The sequence below is a fragment of the Vanellus vanellus genome (genome assembly GCF_965231255.1).
Source record: "Vanellus vanellus genome assembly, chromosome: 8".
NCBI classification, from domain to species: domain Eukaryota; kingdom Metazoa; phylum Chordata; class Aves; order Charadriiformes; family Charadriidae; genus Vanellus; species Vanellus vanellus.
In genome coordinates, this window is record NC_138913.1 from 11459936 (window position 1) to 11479806 (window position 19871).

The following is a 19871-nucleotide window of genomic DNA, read 5'->3' on the forward strand; positions in this document are numbered from 1 at the left end:
CCTCCCCACATGTGTTCTCTTTGCCCCCTCCCCAGTTCCCTCTCCGCCACCCAATCTCGCACTGGAAGGACTGTAGGCTCCACGCACACCTCCCACTCACCCATGTTCAGCGTGACCGTGATGATGTTCAGGGACATGGTGGAGTCTGTGATGCTGCTGAAGGACGATGACTGCAACATAAGTGAAACATGAGATGTCCTCCCGTGCCTCAGTAACATTCCCAGCCCCAGCTCCCTCCATTTGTGCTACCTGCCACTCCCTGTGGCACCACAGCCACGACCCACAACTCCAGCCTTATGCTGGGAGCTTTGCGCAGAGCCAGAGGGCATCAGCCACATTCCTTATGACCTCTCCACAGCCAGGACAAGGTCTGCGGTCCCAGCTTTTGAGGCTACATTGGCTTCAGAAGGGTTTACAGCACTTTATGAAGTCCTCAGCACTTGGACACCACCTGTCCTCATCTGTGCCCACAGCAAACACAGCTAAATCCCTGATCAGCCCTAGAGCACTGAGCGGAGAGATCCACCAGACAGCCCACCTTGCCCTCCTCATGACACCCAGCCCCTGCATACCCGCTCAATGCGTGGAGCCTTCTGTTTCCGCCGGCGTCGCTTGTGCCTCCTCATTAGACGGGAAGCACTGCTTTGCTCTGTTGAACTGCTAAACCTAGAGGCAAAAGCGAGAGTCAGCTCTTCTGCTGCCAGGGTGGTGGCTCTTGTCAGCAACAGAGGCACAGAAATGGCACAAGGAATAGAGGATTTAGAAGATTGCAGGGGCAGAGGGGCAGAACACATATGTGCGAGACAGACAATAGCAGAGGGGGCTGCTGGGTGAGACTTAAGACAGAGGCGGGTCTGAGCAAGGACACTGGAGCCCAGGATTACTGTGCCCTGCAAAGACATCTCTCTGTGCTGGGAGGCAGGGGGAAGCCTCCAGGACCTAAGCTCTCCTACCTGCTGGTGGAGTCATCTTCATCTGAATCGAAGAAGCTGGTGGTCTCCAGCTCACTGCTCATGAGCGTGGAGGAGCTCTCGTACCCGCCCAGGTCTCGGCGTCGCTCTCCCTTGACTGTCCCATTCACCCTGGGTGCTATGAAAAGACAAGACTCAGCGTGCTTGAGACAGGCCACAAGGAAACAACCCATTCCCCAATGCAGGGTTCACAGAAACCTTCTCAGAATGAATCTGGCCATCAGACAATCCCATCTAGAGCGAGTTGGCTCTGAGTCCACCCGGGGATCAGACCCATCTTCTGTGGGTCTTCTATCACTACAAGATGGGGAAGGGGCTGGTGGGCCACTAGGAACAGTGCTGCTAAACTCGTGGAAAACCTGTAGCTGGTTCCTTGGCAGAGCAAAGAGCAGCACGGCAGTGGCAAGGCTACAGCATGCTCTGCTTTTCAACTAAGGACTGAGGCACTGCTGTCTTCTGCTGTCGAGGCTTCTACAGGAGACATCTCCTTTGCCCTAAAGGTTTCAACACCAAGCTCTGATGCAACACAGGTGTTAGCTCCTGCCTTCAACATTAGGCTATGGCCTCAGATCACTGAACAGCCCTTCTAAGCTGGGACAGTTCTGCAGAGCAGAGAGAGCTGCCCCATGCCTGGAGCTGGTGTCTCCACTGTGCCACAGCCATGCCCTGCAGAGCTCTTGCCATGTGACCAACACTCACCATGTTCAGGCCCATCTTTGCGACGAGGTCGTTCCCTTTGTGACGACACCACCGAGTCTGTCTCTGTCTCATTGTCCAAGTTTTCCCGACTCCCCCCAGTGTTAGGGCTGCAATGAGTAAAAGGAACAAATGTGTCCAACAGGGAACGACTTAAGCAGGCTCTCTCTACCTCTGTGGTGGCCAGCATAAGCTTCCAGCCATCAGCTGTCTCCTTCTTGAGAGACAGGAGCAGAGGTGGTGGGGAACAAGCACAGCACATCTGTGAGTGCAGGGCAAGGGACCGGGGGAAACTGCCAGCTCTTTGCCAACTTCCCTGCGCTATTTTCAGCATGCCCTTGCTTGTTGAACAATGCAGCTCCACTTCGAATCTGCTCCCAGCCTCATCCTTCTACCCTCTAGCTGGCTGCGATCCCTGCCAATTTGGGTAGGAGTGTCTCAGCCCCTGGTCTGGATTTACAGCAAAGTCACTGTGGGTCCCTCGGAAATAGGTGTCCAGATAACTTACTGGAAAGAGGGGGGCCTGGAGTCTCCAATTCCTCCCGTACGCTCCATGGAGGGCGGCAGCTCTGTTTGATTATCGGCACAGACTGAGCCAGCATCTGAATGGGAACCCTCTGCAGACACCAGCTGGAGGGACGAGAGACAGAGAATGAAATGGCTGAGGCACTGGGAAAATGTTTACAAGAGTGGCCAAATGAGCTGGCCAAAAGCCTGCCTGGCCCAAGATCTCATCTCTGACGGTGGACAATAGCAGATGCCCAGGAGCGGGTATGGAACAGGCCAAGCATGTAGCAACATTCCCCTTCAATGCCTTCCCAGACACTGGCTATTTGTGGCTCAGGAATTCCTGACCCAGCGGTGAAGTCAGGGTGGCTGACAGCTCTGCTTGGAGACTCTGACATCATCTGCACGCCCACGCCGCGCAATTTTTACACTCAGGTAACCTTTACCACATGTCCTATAGCAAGGAGTGGATTCCCCTAGTTCTTCTTACATCAGAAAAGGCAGCTACCAGCCATTCCTTTTCTTGATTTTACCAGCCTCTACACCTGTGTTCAAGCTCTGGGACCCAGCAGGGGTTTCACCTTCCCAGCCCACAGAGGCTGTGGGTAATAGAGCTCAGGACTGAGGCTGGCTTTGAAATAGACTCCAACACGCTCTTTCTCTGGCTTCCACACATACTCCGCAAACTTTGAGGTTGTGCCCAGATCATTGGCTTGGGCACAACCTCCAGCCAACCTCTGTGAGGCTCAACAGCTTCCCCAGTGCAGAAATTCAAGAAAGGGTCAAACCCCAGGAACTCTTTATACCAGCCATGCTTTGGGGCAGCCCAAGCACACCTACATCTGTGCCTCTGGCTCTAAGATAAACCACCAATTTCAGGGCTCAGGGAATGAGGTGGAGCCTCTCCCAGGAGGAATGGGCTTGTCAGTAGGATGAAACAGAGGATAGCTCAAATGAGCTCAATGGAAAGTGGTTTCCCCAAACATCACTCCCTATCCAGGTTTGTGCTCTCCCCACTTTCAAACTGCACTGAGCAGGTCTAATTCAAATACGGCTGGGCAAGAAAGCAACAAAAAGGCTTTTCCTTGTAAGAGACATTCAGGAACCCCCAGAGTAGAAGTGACAGGTCCCAGAAAGGAGTCCCCAGGGACAGGCTAGAGTTCACGAGCAAGGGAAGATCAATTTCCATCTTTAAGGACATTCCAATGTGCTTCTCACATCTGCCTCACGCCTGTCCCCTGCATGATACAGGCAAGCAGGGGGTTGGCTCTCTCCCAGTGTCAGGGAAGAACTGCAGGGTCCAGTGCCAGGGAAGAACTGCAGGGTCCAGTGCCTTGATCTGCCCCAGACAAAACAGCCTGTGGGTCAGCCTGGAGCCAGTCCAGGGAGGCGAGAAGACCAGGACAGGGGTCAGGCCTCAGCCTGTGTACTTGAACCAAGTACTTGAACCAAGATCCCTGGTGTCCCCCAGGGATCGGTGCTGGGGCCCGTTCTCTTTAATATCTTTATCAACGATCTGGATGAGGGGATCGAATGCACCCTCAGTAAGTTCGCAGACGACACTAAACTGTTGATCTGCTTGAGGGTAGATTGGCTCTGCAGAGGGATCTGGACAGGCTGGACAGATGGGCTGAGGCCAATGGTATGAGGTTCAACAAGGCCAAGTGTCGGGTCCTGCACTTGGGTCACAACAACCCCATGCAGCGCTACAGACTGGGGGCGGAGTGGCTCGAAAGCTGCCTGGCAGAAAAGGACCTGGGGGTGTTGGTGGACAGCCGGCTGAGCATGAGCCAGCAGTGTGCCCAGGCAGCCAAGAAGGCCAACAGCATCCTGGCCTGTATCAGGAACAGTGTGGCCAGGAAGACTATGGAAGTGATCATGCCCCTGTGCTTGGCACTGGTGAGGCCTCACCTTGAGTACTGTGTTCAGTTTTGGGCCCCTCACTACAAGAAGGACATTGAGGTGTTGGAGCGTGTCCAGAGAAGGGCTACAAAGCTGGTGAAGGGTCTGGAGGACAAACCTTATGAGGAACGACTGAGGGATCTGGGGTTGTTTAGCCTGGAGAAGAGGAGGCTGAGGGGAGACCTTATCACCCTCTACAACTACCTGAAAGGAGGTTTTAGAGAGATGGGAGCTGACCTCTTCTCCCTGGTGACAAGTGATAGGACAAGAGGAAACGGGTTCAAGTTATGTCAGGGCAGGTTTAGATTGGATATTAGGAAGCATTTTTTCACTGAAAGGGTTATTAAACATTGGAATAGGCTGCCCAGAGAGGTGGTGGATTCACCATCCCTGGAGGTGTTTAAGAAAAGGGTAGATGAGGTGCTTAGGGACATGGTTTAGAAGTGGTGGTGTTTTTATCAGGGTAGGTTAACGGTTGGACTTGATGATCTTAAAGGTCCCTTCCAACCTCACTAATTCTATGATTCTAAGTGCCACGTTATCAGCCATCACAGGAGAGGTCTGATCTAACAGAGGCAAGGGATGCCCCACTGTGGGTCAGGACAGAAGGATCATGAAACATGGGCTAGAAAGGAGTTGATAGCTGCTGCCAAAACCATAATGCCCAGTGTAAATGCAGAAGCAGCTCTGCTGCTTGCTGGTGAGGGGACCACATCTGCATGGAGGCAGGAGCTGATACCTCTTTACACAGGTCTTGAGCTCTTCCCAGCATCACTGACAAAAGACAGATCTGTGCCCTGCCCACCTTTGTGAACTGGGGAAACCATGGTAAAAGGGACAATGGACCTCACAGATCATCACTAGGGCAGGGGGAAAAAGGTCTACTGCCAGGGAGGCACTGTGAAGAGAGACAGGGATGCAGCTAGGGCAAGAGAGACAGAGCAGCCCTGAAAAATCCACAGCCAAGGAAGCAGACAGGGCAGAGAGCACCCTGGGGTGTCAAAAGCTGCAGAGCCCGTCCCACAAGCCCCAGGACAAGCCCAACGGCTCCTGCTCTCGCAACTGTCTAACCAGCTCACTTGGCTCAGTTTCCGCTCTGCTCCCCACACCTTCCCAGCGAGTTGTCTTCCCAGGACACATCCCACTCTCTTAGGGCCACATCCTTGCTCTGGCAGCCACTGCCTGGGAGCACAGGGGAGAAGAGATGCTGGAAGGGGCCAGCATCACCATATAAGTGTCTCTGCTTGAAGATATCAAGGCAAGACCAGGCAAATAGATCTGGTCAGAGGGAACTGGCTGCAGATGGATGTCAAACAGCAGTGAGGAGAGGAAAGGGGGTGTTCCCAAGCAGGGGGACTGATGTTGTCTTCCTCTAACACTCCCGGGGCTGGGATTTCCTCCAGGGAAGGTTTTGATAACCACCCTGCACTTTTCCTGCCTCTTGCACTGTCAGGAAATATTCACTTGGATCCAAGCCCCCATCTTTCCCTCTAGTTAAAATTAGTACCAAGTTCCTAAAATAGCCTCATCCCAGCCTGTCTGGCAGAAGCAGCAAAGCGAGTGCTCCCCCCAGCCCCCAAACCACCCACAGACAAGAAGACTCTCAGCAGGGATAGAAAAAGAAGTCATCAACTGTGCATAAAGGTCCCCGAGATTGCCGTCACCTTTGTGCACAAGAGCTGGTAGTGCTGCTAACTCCAGGTACAAGTTCCTCACAAGGAGCCAGCACACCAAAGCAGCAGCACAGTGCCCTGGTCAGATCAGACAGAGCCACACCAGATCCATGCCACTCACTCTGAGCAACCAGAGAGCCCCTACGAGGAAAGCCAGCACCTGCGTGGGATGTGTGGACCACTGTCCTGGTTTGAGCAACACAGGATTAATTTATCTTTCAGTAATTTTACTTTTCAGTAAGGTCTCTTCTAATGCTTGGGAAAACTGCATTTTTAAAAGACTCTAGTGTCTGAATTTGTGAAAATTTACTTTATAGCCAGCTATGGTATGCGGGTTTCAAGGTCTCAGTGTTTTCGAGCTCACCAGGTGCAGGGACGAGGAGGAATGAGACCCGGGCACTTGACCTGAACTGGCCAACAGGATTATTTCATACCATGAACCTCGCATTCAATAATAAATTAGAAAGTTTGCTGAGAAGTTCTCTCTCTTCCATAATGGCTGTGATCCTGAGAACTTCTTGCCCCGGTGCCGGACCCCTGAGCCCTTCCCTTCCTCCCAAAGCCATAGCGCTCACAGCATCTGACATTTGCTGTCCACTGCTGGGAGTGCACAGCTTCCAAATGATAGAATTGGCCAAGTATAATCCTTGTATATTTTATATTGATATTGGGATTAATGTTGGTTCTGTAGTATTATTGATGTTAATCATTTAGTCATTGTATTAAATCTGTTTATATTTCAGCCCTCGGGTTTCCTTGTTTTTTCCCCCAATTCCCCTTCCCAGGTGGCAAGGGGTCACTGGGTGATAAATCAATTGTCTAAATGACAATAAATTGTTGTGGCTTCTTCAAACCATAACAAACACAAGGAAAAGCAGGCCAGGTAGAAAAAAAAACAGCAATGGAAAGGGTTCAGCGACTCTGGGACTCCCACAAAGCAGGTGAAAAGAAAAGGCAGCTGGAAAGGGATAGGTGGGGAGATGTCTCAGAGCAGATGCAGCAGCAGCAGGGATGGTGGCCAAGAGCCGGACAGACTGTTTTCCAAAGCACTCAGCACACCGCTAGAGGGAGGATGGACGGCAGCTGGCCGCTGGGCCCGCTAGGTTCTTTGTGTGGGAGTCCAGCGTGCCCTCTCCTGCGGTGCGGGCAGGACCCCAGCCGCTGCGCTGCTCCCCCCATCAGCACCCCAGCAGGAGCCAGATGAGCAGTGGGGCGCCTGCCTGGTCCTGTTACCTCCACTCTCCCTCCCAAAACACAGTCACCTCATGGCTCCCCAGCTGAGGCCTGGCTGTTTGGTGCAGGGATAGAAGACGCGTTAGGTCTGACCTAACCTGATTTGCTGAGAATTTTCACTGTTTAGGGGCTATTTGGTGGCCTCTGGAAAAAGGCACTTAGGTCTTGGTTCTGCTCCTGGTATAGATCCACGCACCCCCATCAGCACAAACTGCAGCTCAGCAGAAGGGAAAAGGGATGGCTGGCTACGGAGACTGAATACACCCCCCACCCACCCCCCCCCCCAAAAAAAAAAAGAGGGTGCCCCTGGGGGAAGAGGGAGGCATGCAGGCAGGGGACAGAGCATGTGCATGGCATGGCACAAAGGGAAAAGCTCATCCTGCAGCTGCCCAGGCAGTACCTTTAGTCTTCAGGGCAGTCAAATCCAGTCTGCTTCACCAGCACTAAAGTCACTTAAGCCCTTTGCGCCAGTCACCGGAGCAGGACTTTCCTTGGAAAGCTGACCCTGCCATAGGGGCACATGGGTTAAGCTGCAGACAGGCTGGGACCGCCACCTCTGCCAGGCTTCAGTGACCGTGAGCTCTCCAGAGAGGCATCCCACACCTTCCCCGGCATGGGGAACCCAGCACCATGCAGCCCCCTCTCCAGCTGAGGGACTGGAGCATGGTAATCCAGCTCATCATCTTCATTAGCAGTCGGCACTTCGACAGTACGGAGCAGTCCCCGTGCCTTACTTGGCACTGTGCAACCCAACGGTGGTTTTCAGAGAGGGCAGAAACAGGCAGCAAGATACTGAAGCAAGGAGCTTGCTTACCCAGGACACCACCCGGCCGTTGAAGCAGGGAAGCTTGGCATTGTCATCCGAGATTTCTTCTTTCACCACCCTACAGAGGGGAGAGGAGGTAGTCAGAGCTGGGTCCAGGATTTCCAAGGAAAAGGAGACTTTCCCAGGTGGGTGTTTGCACCCAGCAACAGGCAGCCCAGACTTGGGGATGGGGCAGGGAGAGGACCAGCAGCTCCATCCTGCTGCCAGGCTATGGCTTCCTATGCCCACAGCCATGATGAGCAGGCTGGAGGGGAGAAAACAAGGGCAGAACAGGCTCTCCCGTGTGCACCCAGCTGTTTTGCCCCCAGAGTCACATTTTAATCAGTGCCCCCCAAAAGAATTCACATGCATATTTCCCCCAGTTTGCTTATTTCTAAAGAAATCCACCAGTTCACTTTTTTCTAAAGAAATACATAATTTAAACCTCTCGATAATGATCTGAAAGAATCACAACCTATGCCAGAGATTTCCAATAGATGAAAGCGAAATACATTAAACATGCTGCCTCCCAAATGTTACTGTTGATTTTTAATTAGGTACATAATATTTCAACATCACTTCAAGCTTTATAGTTGTGCCACAATGTCATGTTCCCGCATTACGCAAACAGCTACACTATCATCAGTCTTCATAGTGGAAGGAGCACTGATAATTTTTTTTCCCCAACAGCAAAAACATCAGTTTTCTTTGGAAAGAAAATGTATTCTTTCTACTTTTAATATCACTGGGCACTTAAATAGTTTTTCCACAGTGAGTCTGCAATCAAAACAACTTGTAAATTCACCAGATTCAATTAATACCATCTTTGATAAATCAAATTTAATGGCAAAATAGGCTTTAACAAGCTCATTTTCTTTTCTATTCAATGACAACATTTTAAGCACTCTTATTTAATACAAAGACATCTTACAAATAGTTTGTGATATTAATTTCCCCTTCCAAGCTATATCTAAGGTAGCTTGACACACACTGTCTTAAAAAAATAACGTAGTAACTAAACAGTGAATAAATTATGTTTGGGGGAAAAAGAATCCAACAGAAAAAGAACAAAAGAACAAATGTGAAACCAAGGGAAATTATCTATTAAAAAGAAATAGCTTCTAAGTAACTAGCAGATACACAGAGGTGGGATCCCATCAACGGCTCTGAAGGGTCCCCCGGCCAGTCCCCAACTCATGGAGGATCGAAGAGGATGCAAGAGTGGGATGCAGAGCTGTGACCCATTGCCCCAGACTGCTGCGCAGTCCAGGCACTGCCATCGAGTTGCAGCACGCTGGGGTGCAGAGAAACAGGTACTCTGGGCTCTCAGCTGTGCTCGCTGGTGCGCTGACAGCTGCCCAAACTGTCACCGAAAATAGGATGGCAAGGCTCACCAACAGTCGCCAGGCATCAGCAAAAGGCAAATGAACAGTGCTGGAAGACCAAAACCTGGGGAGCAGGCTTGCTCCACCCTGCCAGCCGTGCTGGTTCCTCCGGTGTCACACATGCTCAGCAAAGGGCTGTCTCACAGACTGAAAGGCAGCACGTTGCCACATCTTTGCTGGCAGCTGGCACTCACAATCCCTGCCAAAACTAGAGAGCCAGCAAAGGGACTGGACAAATGCTACCCATCCCCAGAAGGCACAGATGAGGAGGTCACGGTTTGAGCAGTCTAATCCACTTCCAGGATGTGCGTTAATTCCTCTTGCACAGATGGATAAGAAGGAAAAAGCAGGAAAGGAGCAGTGAGGATGGATTAAAAACCCGCTGGCTTAATGTTTCTTCAACGTGCCCCATGCCAGCCTCTGCCCAAAGCCACTGCAGCCCAGGATGAATGTCAAACACAGGCAGTCTTCCCCAGGATCCGTCCCCTTTGGTGCCCATGCCAATCCTTTCCAATGCAGGCAAGTTGTCGTCTCCTCACTTCCAAGCACACACACACACACACACACGCACGCACCCTGGCCTGGCTGCACTAGCATCCATTCATACTGTCGCCAGCAGCTTGGACTTCATCCAATTCCTAGAGAGAACTTCAGGCAGAGCCAATTTTCAGTGCTGCGTGCTGCCTGCTCAGGGACACAGAGCCCTGCCTGCGGGCAAAGGGACAGGGTGATATATTTGCAGGGTCAAGGTGACCAACCGCTAAGCACAAACGAACTATTCCACTTCCAGTGGGGACAGAGGAAACCAACCCCCAAGACCCCCCCGCCCACCCTCAGCTGCAATGTCCGATGGAGAACAAGCTCCCTCTGTCCCCAAAGCTCGTCACTCCCATTACCCCGCTGCTGCCCCAGACATCCCAGGGGTCAGCTCCACCCCGCAGCAGTTTTCTCCCTCCTTCCCCAGCCACTACATTATTTATCACTATTTATCGCCCAGATGCCGCAGCACAATGGATTATATATTTAGACTGTACAGAGCAAAAACTGATAGTGCGGGAGTCTGGCACATGCCGAGCAGGAATATCTCTGCAGTCCTGCCCACATCTGTCACCCCTCGCACCGTCCCAGCTATTCGTGCCCTGCATTCCTCTCCAGCCTCAGCCCTGAGCTGTAGCCTTCCTCCCCCCACCTCTCACCACTCTTCAAGTCACACTCCTCACACGAACAAGACCGCAGGTTCACGTCAGAAGCCACCAACTGCGCAGCCTGTGGGGGAGCTGTGAGTGGTGCCACGTTTCTCCTCCCCAGCTGCATGGGGAGGCAGCCATGAGATGAAACCATCCCGTGGAAGTGCTGGAAGGAAAAACCATCCTGTGGAAACACTAGAAAGAGCCGCCACCTGATGGGGTCTGAGCTCGGGAATCCCGAAAGAGCAGACGCAATGAGGCTCAGGCTCTCTCAGTTCCCTAAAAGCCTTTCCTTTTGGCAGGAGTCACCACAGTCCAGGGAAAACATCTGCCCAAGGCTGATTTCAAAGGGACTGCTTTTAGTTTACCATCCATCAGGGCAGCCTGGTTGCAGATTTTTTAGTGTTTAAAGTCCTGCTGGGGGCTGAGCACAACATGGCTGAGCATGGTGCCCAGGGAAACCCCTCTGCTATGGAGAGGCAGCCCCAGCCTTGCCCAGGAGAGCGTGGGTCCATCCCCCTCGGCAATGCTGCTCTACATGGAGAAGAATCGCCCAGTGGAATGGGCACTTGCCAGCCCCCGTCCTGTCCCCAGGGCTGGCCGACGTGCTACGGCCAAGCTGCAACGCTCATCGCCTGGCCTGCAGGCCCAGTGCTCCCCGGCACTCATCTGCCTTGAATTTTCCAACAAAGAGACCTGCGGGAGGGAGGAAGGAGGGAGGAAGGGGAGAGGGAGGGTTACAGGGGAGGCAGGCCGAGTGGGCGGATGATTCAGCTGCCATCCCCAGCGACACGGGGCCAAGCCGGGGGCGAAGAGGAGGAGGAGGAGGAGCAGCAGGAGGGGACGAGTCTCTGGCTGCCGCAGGAGCCTGGCTGGGGTGTGCAGAAGGGGCTGCCAGGGCTGACACAAGTAGCACATCTGCTCCCATGCAGCTGGGGGAGGGGAAGGGGCAGCCCCCGGATGGAGGGAAAGCAGAGGAAACCCAGCTCCAGTCCTCTCTCCAGCCCTATCCTCCCACCACCTCCTCCAGAAGAGCTGGCAGACCCCTCTCTCCCCACAGCCTGGGAAGATGCCATGCTCCCATCTTCCCTCCCACTTCCCAGGCCGGCAGCCTAGAACAAGGATGCAGAAGCGGGCGAGGGACAGGCGGGCAGACGCTGCCTTCTCCAGGGAGCCCCAGCCCAGCTCAGGAAATTAGAGGGTATTTTATATCACAGAGTCATGTCCTAGGAATGAAGGGAAAGTGGGGAAACAAGAGAGCGTGCACAGGAGAGAAAGGAGGCCATAAAACTCAAGGCTCGGAGACGGCTGCGCCGTGTCAGAGACCCCGGGCTGCACAGCTGCTGCGCTCCCAGCCTCCCCCCGGCGGCCTCCAGCCCGGGAGAGGCTGCGGATACGAGGGAGTTTTGGGAGTTTCTAGCTTCAGCCAGCTCCGGTCTCTCTTGAGCGGGACTCGCTAACCACAGCGGGGTCCCAGAGAACTCCTCAAATGGAGTAACACGAGCCCAGGGAAAGAAGAAATCCAAGAGGCATTGACAAAGGCTGCGGCAGGAGGATTTGAAAGTCGGATGTGGATGCAGGCTGGAGCTCAGCAGCAATCGCTGCTCATCTCTGGCATTCCCCAACTCGTCTATCGAAGGGCTCACAATGGGGAGGATACTCAGAGAGAAGCAATCATGGGATGTGGCGGTGACGAGAAAAGCTGAATCTGGAGTTGCGGGTGGGGGGGTGGGGGGGGTGGGCTGTGTCATTAGCAAGAAGGGGACCCCTCTAGCATGTTAGACAGCTCGATGGCCAGGATGAAAGAGTGTCTTATTAGGGGAGGTGCAAAGATTGAGAAGACAATTGAGCAGTGACAATTTCACACTGCAAAGATGAAAAGCTAGTAGAGCAGATCAAAAAGAAGTAAGATCTCTTCCTTCATTTAGTTCAATTATTGAGAGGAATGACATTCACAGAATAGCAGCATTTTTTCCAACATTGCAAACCCTAAAAATTCAATGTTAAACTTAATTGCCTATTACAACCCTCCCCCAAAAGTGCACAGATTAAGCAGATCACTCCTCTGACCTTAACAGCCCCCATCTCCTACAGGTTGCAGCACCACGAAAAAAAGAAGAAAAAAACAAAACAAAACAAAAACATCAGAAGACGTTTCTACCCAATAGCACAAGCTTCAGGGATTTACACACCAGAAATGTGATCTCATTTTCAAGACCTTTACTACGCACCCCTTACGGCAGGGATGTCTTGTCCCCAAATGATTGTATAGATTAATAATGTTGCACAGCAAAGGGAAGCACCTTCATGTGATGCTATCCAAAACTGTGAGCATCTCCTAGCTCGAGAGCAAAATCCTCCTCCCTTCTGCAAGATCAAATGCTGGGGCCATGGGGACAAGCTCACGGGGACAAGCTCTGCAGCCATTTCACCAGAAGAGAAAATTGGACGGGGCAATTCTCCAACAGAGTTGGGATTTCGGATGGGAAATACTCACTCATTAGATTAAGCCCAGACATGACACGTGTGCTTCCCGTGGGGATAATTCCCCCAAGGGCGATAGGCCCAACCAAAGAGCACACACGTGTACCAGTGAGACCTTGGGCTTCGCAGGCAAACAGTGTGCATCAAACAGGATTAGAGGATTTGAATTGTCTGTCTCTGTAAGCCAGGGCATTCTTTGGGTCTTCCTCACTGTATTTTTACCTCCTGTATGAGGAGAAGGAATACACAGGGTGCAAATTGCACCCAGCGCACTGCTGGGGTGAGAAGCGCGGTCTGAGTGTAAACAAAGACCATCACTCTCCCATTTAATTTCCTCCCGAGCCCCCCCACAGGGTATTCTTCGCTGCTCCTCTGTGCTGTAGCACAGAGTGAAAAGGGAAACACAGATTTGGGGGTCATTTAGCTCTGTCAGACCCTTCTCCCCAGAGGAGCTGCTGTCCTCCTGTCTGTCCCTGCACCCCATGTGAATGTGAGCTCCTTTGCAGCACCGTCTTTACCTGGGGTCTTTTTTAACCATCAAGAAGCACAAACCAGCTGTCCTGCTAAAACAACAACAACACAGCTCTACATTTGAGCAGGAGAGGCCACCTCTGCTCTCCTAACACATCAAGGGAGCTTTACAAGGATTCCTCGAGGAACAGGTCACCCCATTTCAAGCTACAACCCACTCTCCTCAGGAGTGGGGACATCGTGCCCATAAGTGAAAGCACAGGAACAGCCTCTTTCATTTTCAGGCTGTAATCTCTACAGCCCTCCTCAACCGTGCTCACCACTGCTGCCCCACAGCCCCCCCATGCACCCCACAGCTTGCTGCGCTGTTCCCCCCAGGGTCATTCAGGCAGGGGCTGAACAGACATCTAACATGGCAACTGTTTTCCCCAAGGACACCTCATCAACACATGTGCAATCACTCCACTGGACATACACAAGGAGAACCACAGTCTGCCTCATCCAGGAGATGCTTGGTCCCAGCTGGACCTGTGCTCAGTCCTACAGGCATCACCGGGCAGGTGATGACAGAGGACAGACCTCCTGTTCATCTAGTCCAAAGGCTGGAAAAGGAATGGCATTTAGGAACGAGCCACCCACGCTCACAGGCCTGCCCAGGAGCAGCACTTATCAAAGCAAAGCTACAGACTTTGATTTAGAAGGGAGCTCAAGAGCCCTGGATGCCCCTCCCGGCTTGATCTCGAGTGACCATCTGGCTGCAGCACTGCTCTGCAAACAAGCCCAACAGGCCTGTCCTCCGACCAGGAGGAGGAGGAAGCTGCACGGGGGCTGCAGGAGGCACCTTCACACTAATTAATCCTGCCCTGCCCAACCAATGTTTCCAACCCCCAGAAGGAGATTTAGAGACACCATCAAAGGAAGCATTCTGCAGGCCCCAGAAGGTTCAGTGACACTTCCAGTCTCTTTGAATTGGAAATCAGGGCAAATGGGAACCTCCCAGCAGAAGCCCAGCCAGGTTCTTCACCCTGGTAGCTCAGTTTCAGCTCCTCAACAACTCTAAGAGCTTGCGTGGCCCAACACAAGGACGCAAGTGCAAAGACTCATCATGAGAACGACAGACGAGGTTAAATGTCTGCAGAAGTAACCTTCTGCATTCCCGCAGACATAGCAGTGACCAAAAGCTGGGCTTTTATTCAAGGTGAGATAAGAAACAGGCCCAAAGAGACCTCAGCTGAACGAAGACATGTGTATGAGACAGGGTAAAATCCTGATGCAGTTGCTATGGTTCATATTAATGTTGAGAGACAGCAAACAAACCAGAGGAGGCTTGGTCTGCTGTGGCACTTAGCTCTGTCTGGGTACAGACGATGGGAAGAACCCACAATGCAGAGCTGCAACACAGCAGCTACTGCCAACAAAGAGAAAGGGACTGTCCTGAGAGGTGGAACAAGGGTTTACCCAGCTACTGCAGGCAGCAAAACATAAAGGGCACAACAATGCCTTATCTAGAAGTTTGTGGAAGAGGTGTCTGGGCCCTGGAATTCCATGCAATTCTCCACACAAGTCACCCACCCAGGACTTCACGCTGTTTAAGACAACAGTGAGGAGCTCTAAAGGGCTCTGACAACTGCTGGGGGGACATTAGCACATACACAACAGGCAAGGGAGAGGGGACACGATGTCCGGGAAGGCTTTGCACGCACCGTGAGGAAGGTAGGACCAGGCCTTCCTTTTCTGGCCCTCAGCTGAGGGACGCCAAGTCAGTCCTGCTTTTTCTTAACAGCAGGCGAGGCTCCTGCCAAGAAAGCGCTGCTGCTGTGGAATGTGCTGGGCCAGCAGTACAGCTCATTCCTGGAAAAGCATCAACTCAGCGGGAGAGCAAGGAGAGGAGAAGAGGGGGAAAATGGGAAGAGGGGGAGGGTGGGAAACAAAGTCTGAGAGCTTGGACTTGCACACCTGGGGAAGCATGGAGCTGCCACAGAGCAGTTTGCTCGCCAGCACCCCCTTGTCCCAGGCTACCAGCACAGCAGCCCTGCCCAGCACCAGCCCTCTGCTCTCAGAGCACTTTTCTGCTGGCCAGCCACCTCCAGAGCAGGTCTGGGAAAGCACAGACCAAGGCAGATGTCTTGGGTGGAGGAGTGAGGCTTGCTTCCCCCATCATGTTAACAATTAATTTGTATATAATGACAGATCTCCACCAGGAGATGACAAAGCAGCCTCCACACTTGTCCTGCCCTCAAGGCACTGACCAGCTCACATTACTCTCTCCCAGTACAACTTTGCAAGAGTCTCCCAAGGAAACCAGCCCAACCTCCTACCTGGTGGGAAGGGGCCATGAAGGATAACAGGCTCTAGATGACTGCACCTACTCTTCACATCCAGCTGGGCTACCATCAGCAACATTTCTGCTAACTGGGTCTGTGAGACATACAGAGAACCCCTATAAAACCAACAGCAAGTTAATAAAGCTCAAAACTAAGTTCCACCACAAAACATTTGCCAAAGACAATGAGAAAGAATCACGCAAAAAAGAGCCTTTCAGAGCTACAACAGCTGCATGGTGGCAAAGAAAGAACTTTGTCCCCGATCCCAGGCTATTGCAGCACTCTGAAAAAAAGGGCAAACAGTGATACTGTGTCTCTCTGGTCCTAAAATGCAGGAGGCAGCAGACAGCATGAGGGGTCTGAATGCTCGTAAGAACCATTTCTGACCATCGCTAGAACAGGGACACATGTTCTTTTTCATCCTCACCTTTGGGCCCTGGATAATTTGTGGCGCAACCTGAACTATTCACTTCACTCTCAGGAAATTGTCAGCAAGCCAGAAAGAACTTGGAGAAAAACAACAGTTTAAATGATGAGCTCCTACACAGTTCTGCCAGTAGACAAAACCAATCAGAGGTAGAGGAAGGCTAGCTGTTTCACCTGGTCTGCTGCTTTTGATGGTGTCGGTGCAGGGGATGGTACAAGAAGTTCCCTGTACAGAGAGACAGCAAATACAGCACATTTTAGTAGCTTTTTATATACTTCATTTATTTCAGCTAATACCAGTCATCTTCACCAAACTCCTTTCCAGACACAGGGCCAAGCACTTGACCAACACAATGAGCAATCTCCTACCAAGCATCCTTTACCAGGCCAGCCAAGGTTGCCCTCTAGCCACCACCCAGCAAGCAAGCAAGCAAATACTCTTCAACTGCTGGAAGAAAGAGACAAGAAAGATGCTCCAGTCCTAACTAAACCAAGCATGCGCTGGTACACAACTCACTCAACTAGAGGTCCAGAAAGTGGATGAGAGCCATAAAGCAGGAGTCAATCAATTACTGTAAATTAAAAGGAATCTGATGAGCCAAGAAGCAGGGAAAATGTGACCTGTCTCCACCAAGCTGCTGGTTTACTCTCAGCAACTAAAATACTCACTTCTTTTTCCTTCCTTTATGACAGGCCTGGCCCACAGGACTCCTCCTGACACCTGATGGATGTTCCACTGGACAAAGCAATATCTAGGCAATTGGGAGACCATCACCTGCCTAGGAGTCCTCCAAAGGAGTGTCAGAGATCTACTGAAACAGGGGGCAAGCCATTGTCTCGATCTGGAAGGAAAGTGTTTTCTGCAAGCAGCCAGGCTGTTCTGTTTCAGCAGCCCACCTATAAGCGATGACCGGCATTAGTCCATAGTCTGCACGAGATGCCGTGTACAGAACTCAGTCCAGATCCTGCTGGGACTCACTTGTACACCAGGGCTCAGGAGCCTTTTCGACAAGAGGGTAAGTTTCCACACAATTTAGAAGAGGATGGTGCTTTGGATTACTACAGCAACACACCCCACCTCTGTAGGACCAAATCCAACTCAGAGCTGATGCTTTTCTTTGACACTGTGAACTCCCAGGCCTGACCCTGTCACATACCATTCAAAACCTTCCCACCTGCCATCTCTGACAACTGCAAAGGCTGGATAACAGTCAGTGACCCCCAGAAGTCACCATCACATGTGATGTGAAATGTTCCTCTTGTGGAGGATCTCAAAACCACAGCTGCCAACTCCCAGGTCCTTCAAGGATGAAGTGCAGCAAAAGGCAGCACAAGCTGTCTGCATTCTGTAAATATCCTGTGAGCTCAGTAACTGTGTTGAACTGGTCACTCTACACATTAATTACTCCCAACACCAGACTCGTCACACATTAGTACTGTAATAGGACTGTTTCCGATGTCTGCGAATCTGCTGATTAGTCAAGTTACAACAAGATCCTGATTTTGAGCTTCCTAATCATCTATGATGGTGGTACCAATATCCCATGAAGCATCTCTCCTTTAGTCACATGTAAAGTCACCACGACCACTTAGTGCCAGCACCATGTGTGGACCAGCCAGGAGCTCACCTGGTCCCTACAGATAACGTGGCCAGACACAGTCCTCACCTCAAGTCTATGCACCTCACTACACGGGAATGCAACTTCCCACCAGAGCACAGGTACCAAGTGCACCAAAAGCAACATCGTACGAAGGCACCAAAAGATTTTTGAAGTGTCTCACACAGGCAATATCAGCACATCAAGAAAGACTGTTGCAGTAGGCTCCCATGTTTCTGCATGGGGGATTCAGAAGCACAGACACATGCCACGCAAGTCCGACCCAGCTCAGACACATCAGACTCAACATGCACACCTGGTATAGATGTTACATACCTCAGCAGTAAATCGGAGCTGCCCCAAAGAAACCCAGACAGAGTGTATCCTAAGCTGAAGAACATGCTGCCACCCTGAAACTCCTCTGCCACTTCCAGGATGCCTGGGCAGGGAATAATCTTAAGAGTTTTACCAAACCAACTCACCTTTTGGCACCAGCTGAAACAAAACTCTGGAAGGAAAATCCATCTCACAGGAGATGGACCCCTTCAGGACCTAAAGGTGCATTTACCAGCTCCGGGTCTAAGACAGCTGGGAGGTCTGCCATAAGGGACTCGGCTGTGCAGCTAGATCCATGAAAATCCACCCTCCTCAGAGCTACAAAAGCCAGTAAGAAAAAATTCAAATGAGCACCATGCAATGGCAAAACTTCCTGCATTAAGGCCCTATATGGGCTTCCAGTATAGCGCAGCCTCAGCTGGGCCCACAGGCAAGTCTCTCTGCTAATGGCACTAAAATACTGGTTGAGCTAGGCAGGGCTGAATGAACTGGGACAGCTCATTAGCCACATGCAAACAGAAATACAGAGTTTGCATATCCGTCACAGCTTCTGAGAAAGCTTCAGTCTGAGAAGCTGCTGCGCCCTGGGGCCAACCCAGCTAACAGCCATCAGCACAGCAGCAGCCTTCCCCCTGCCACAAAGCCAGGTCTGTCACTGCACTTCTGACACTCCTCTGGTCATCAACAACACTGGCATGGCATAGTGCAGTGTACAGGGGATAACCTATTTGCTCGCAGATGGTGAGACACAAAAAGTCTGTGAATCTCAAGCAGGTTAGAATAGGTCAGAGCAATGCTGAGGGAAAAAGCTGAAGCCCAGTGAGTGGGCAGGCTACATGCTAGCATCAGCTTCTCCGCTATGATAATCCATGTGGAGACAGAGCTCCCAAAACACAGACCCATTTGGAAGACCCTCAGTGTCCTCAGAACCAGACTGTATATGGTAGGAGCTGCCAGCCATCAGAAAACAAGGAAAAGCCTACCGCCCCTGCTACCCAGACCTTGAGTTCCCAGCCTATCACAGAGACAGCTGCCAGCGATCAGAGGGGCCACGTAGCAAATAAATTCCTCTCCAAACCCTAGGGGCAGGTCAAAAACCAGCAGAGGAAAGACCTTCCCACACAGCAGCCGGTGCCAGCTCTCCCAGAAACAGATCTCTGCTCCAAGTCATGCAAGGAAGCCTTCCCCCTTTCAGCTCACATCTTCAGCCAGGACCAGAAGGACAGACTCCCACTGCAACGATTCAGTCACCACTTACTGTATCTTCTTTTTCCTCCAGTTCTCGCAAGATAGAAAATTTTAGCCAACAAGAGACACGGAGAGATGCCCCAGTGAGGGGATAACCAACACAGAGGACTTAGTGGAGCAGGCTACCCAAATGCTGCTTCTGCTGCCTTCAGTAGCGAGCTGTGACTGGAAAAACAATGCCTCTGGCACATGTCCTTTAATAAATAACTGATACAACCACCACAACAGTCCCAACCCTCCACTGCGATACAGGATTACACAGCACAGGAAGGTCAGCACCAGGCATCTCTGCCTGTGAAAGCCTCTGGAGAATTTCAGCCTGTTCCTGGGCAGGCTCAATATTTGTGCTACAGGAGCAACAACACAGTGATAGAAACAAGTGAAATCAAGAGCTTCAGAGCAGGGGCTTAGGGATATACTAATACTTCAGCTCTGCAAGCTAATGCAGTCTTTGGAGACAGTGATATTCACAGCCCAAGAGCTCATGTATGTACTCTCCTAAGGCCACCATGGCATTACACAGATAAGCACACAAAGCAGAGAAAGTCACAGAGATTAGACTAATTCCCAGATTTGTACCTTACTTCAACGCCTTCCAAAAAGCCTTCACAAAAGGATTTAGGCC

General features: G+C 51.6%; 1 protein-coding gene across 2 annotated transcripts in view; it reads right to left on the reverse strand.

Moving 5' to 3' along the window:
- The window catches only part of DVL3 (dishevelled segment polarity protein 3), a 33996-nt gene that overhangs the window by 6005 nt on the left and 8120 nt on the right, over positions 1-19871 (reverse strand). For both annotated transcript variants that reach the window (XM_082486962.1, XM_082486961.1), the window contains exons 2-7: positions 7797-7866; positions 2176-2297; positions 1671-1777; positions 954-1089; positions 573-666; positions 101-170 (exon numbers count right to left, since the gene is read on the reverse strand). In XM_082486962.1, the coding sequence (XP_082343088.1) occupies positions 101-170; positions 573-666; positions 954-1089; positions 1671-1777; positions 2176-2297; positions 7797-7866 (599 nt within the window). The remainder of the gene's footprint in view (positions 1-100; positions 171-572; positions 667-953; positions 1090-1670; positions 1778-2175; positions 2298-7796; positions 7867-19871) is intronic.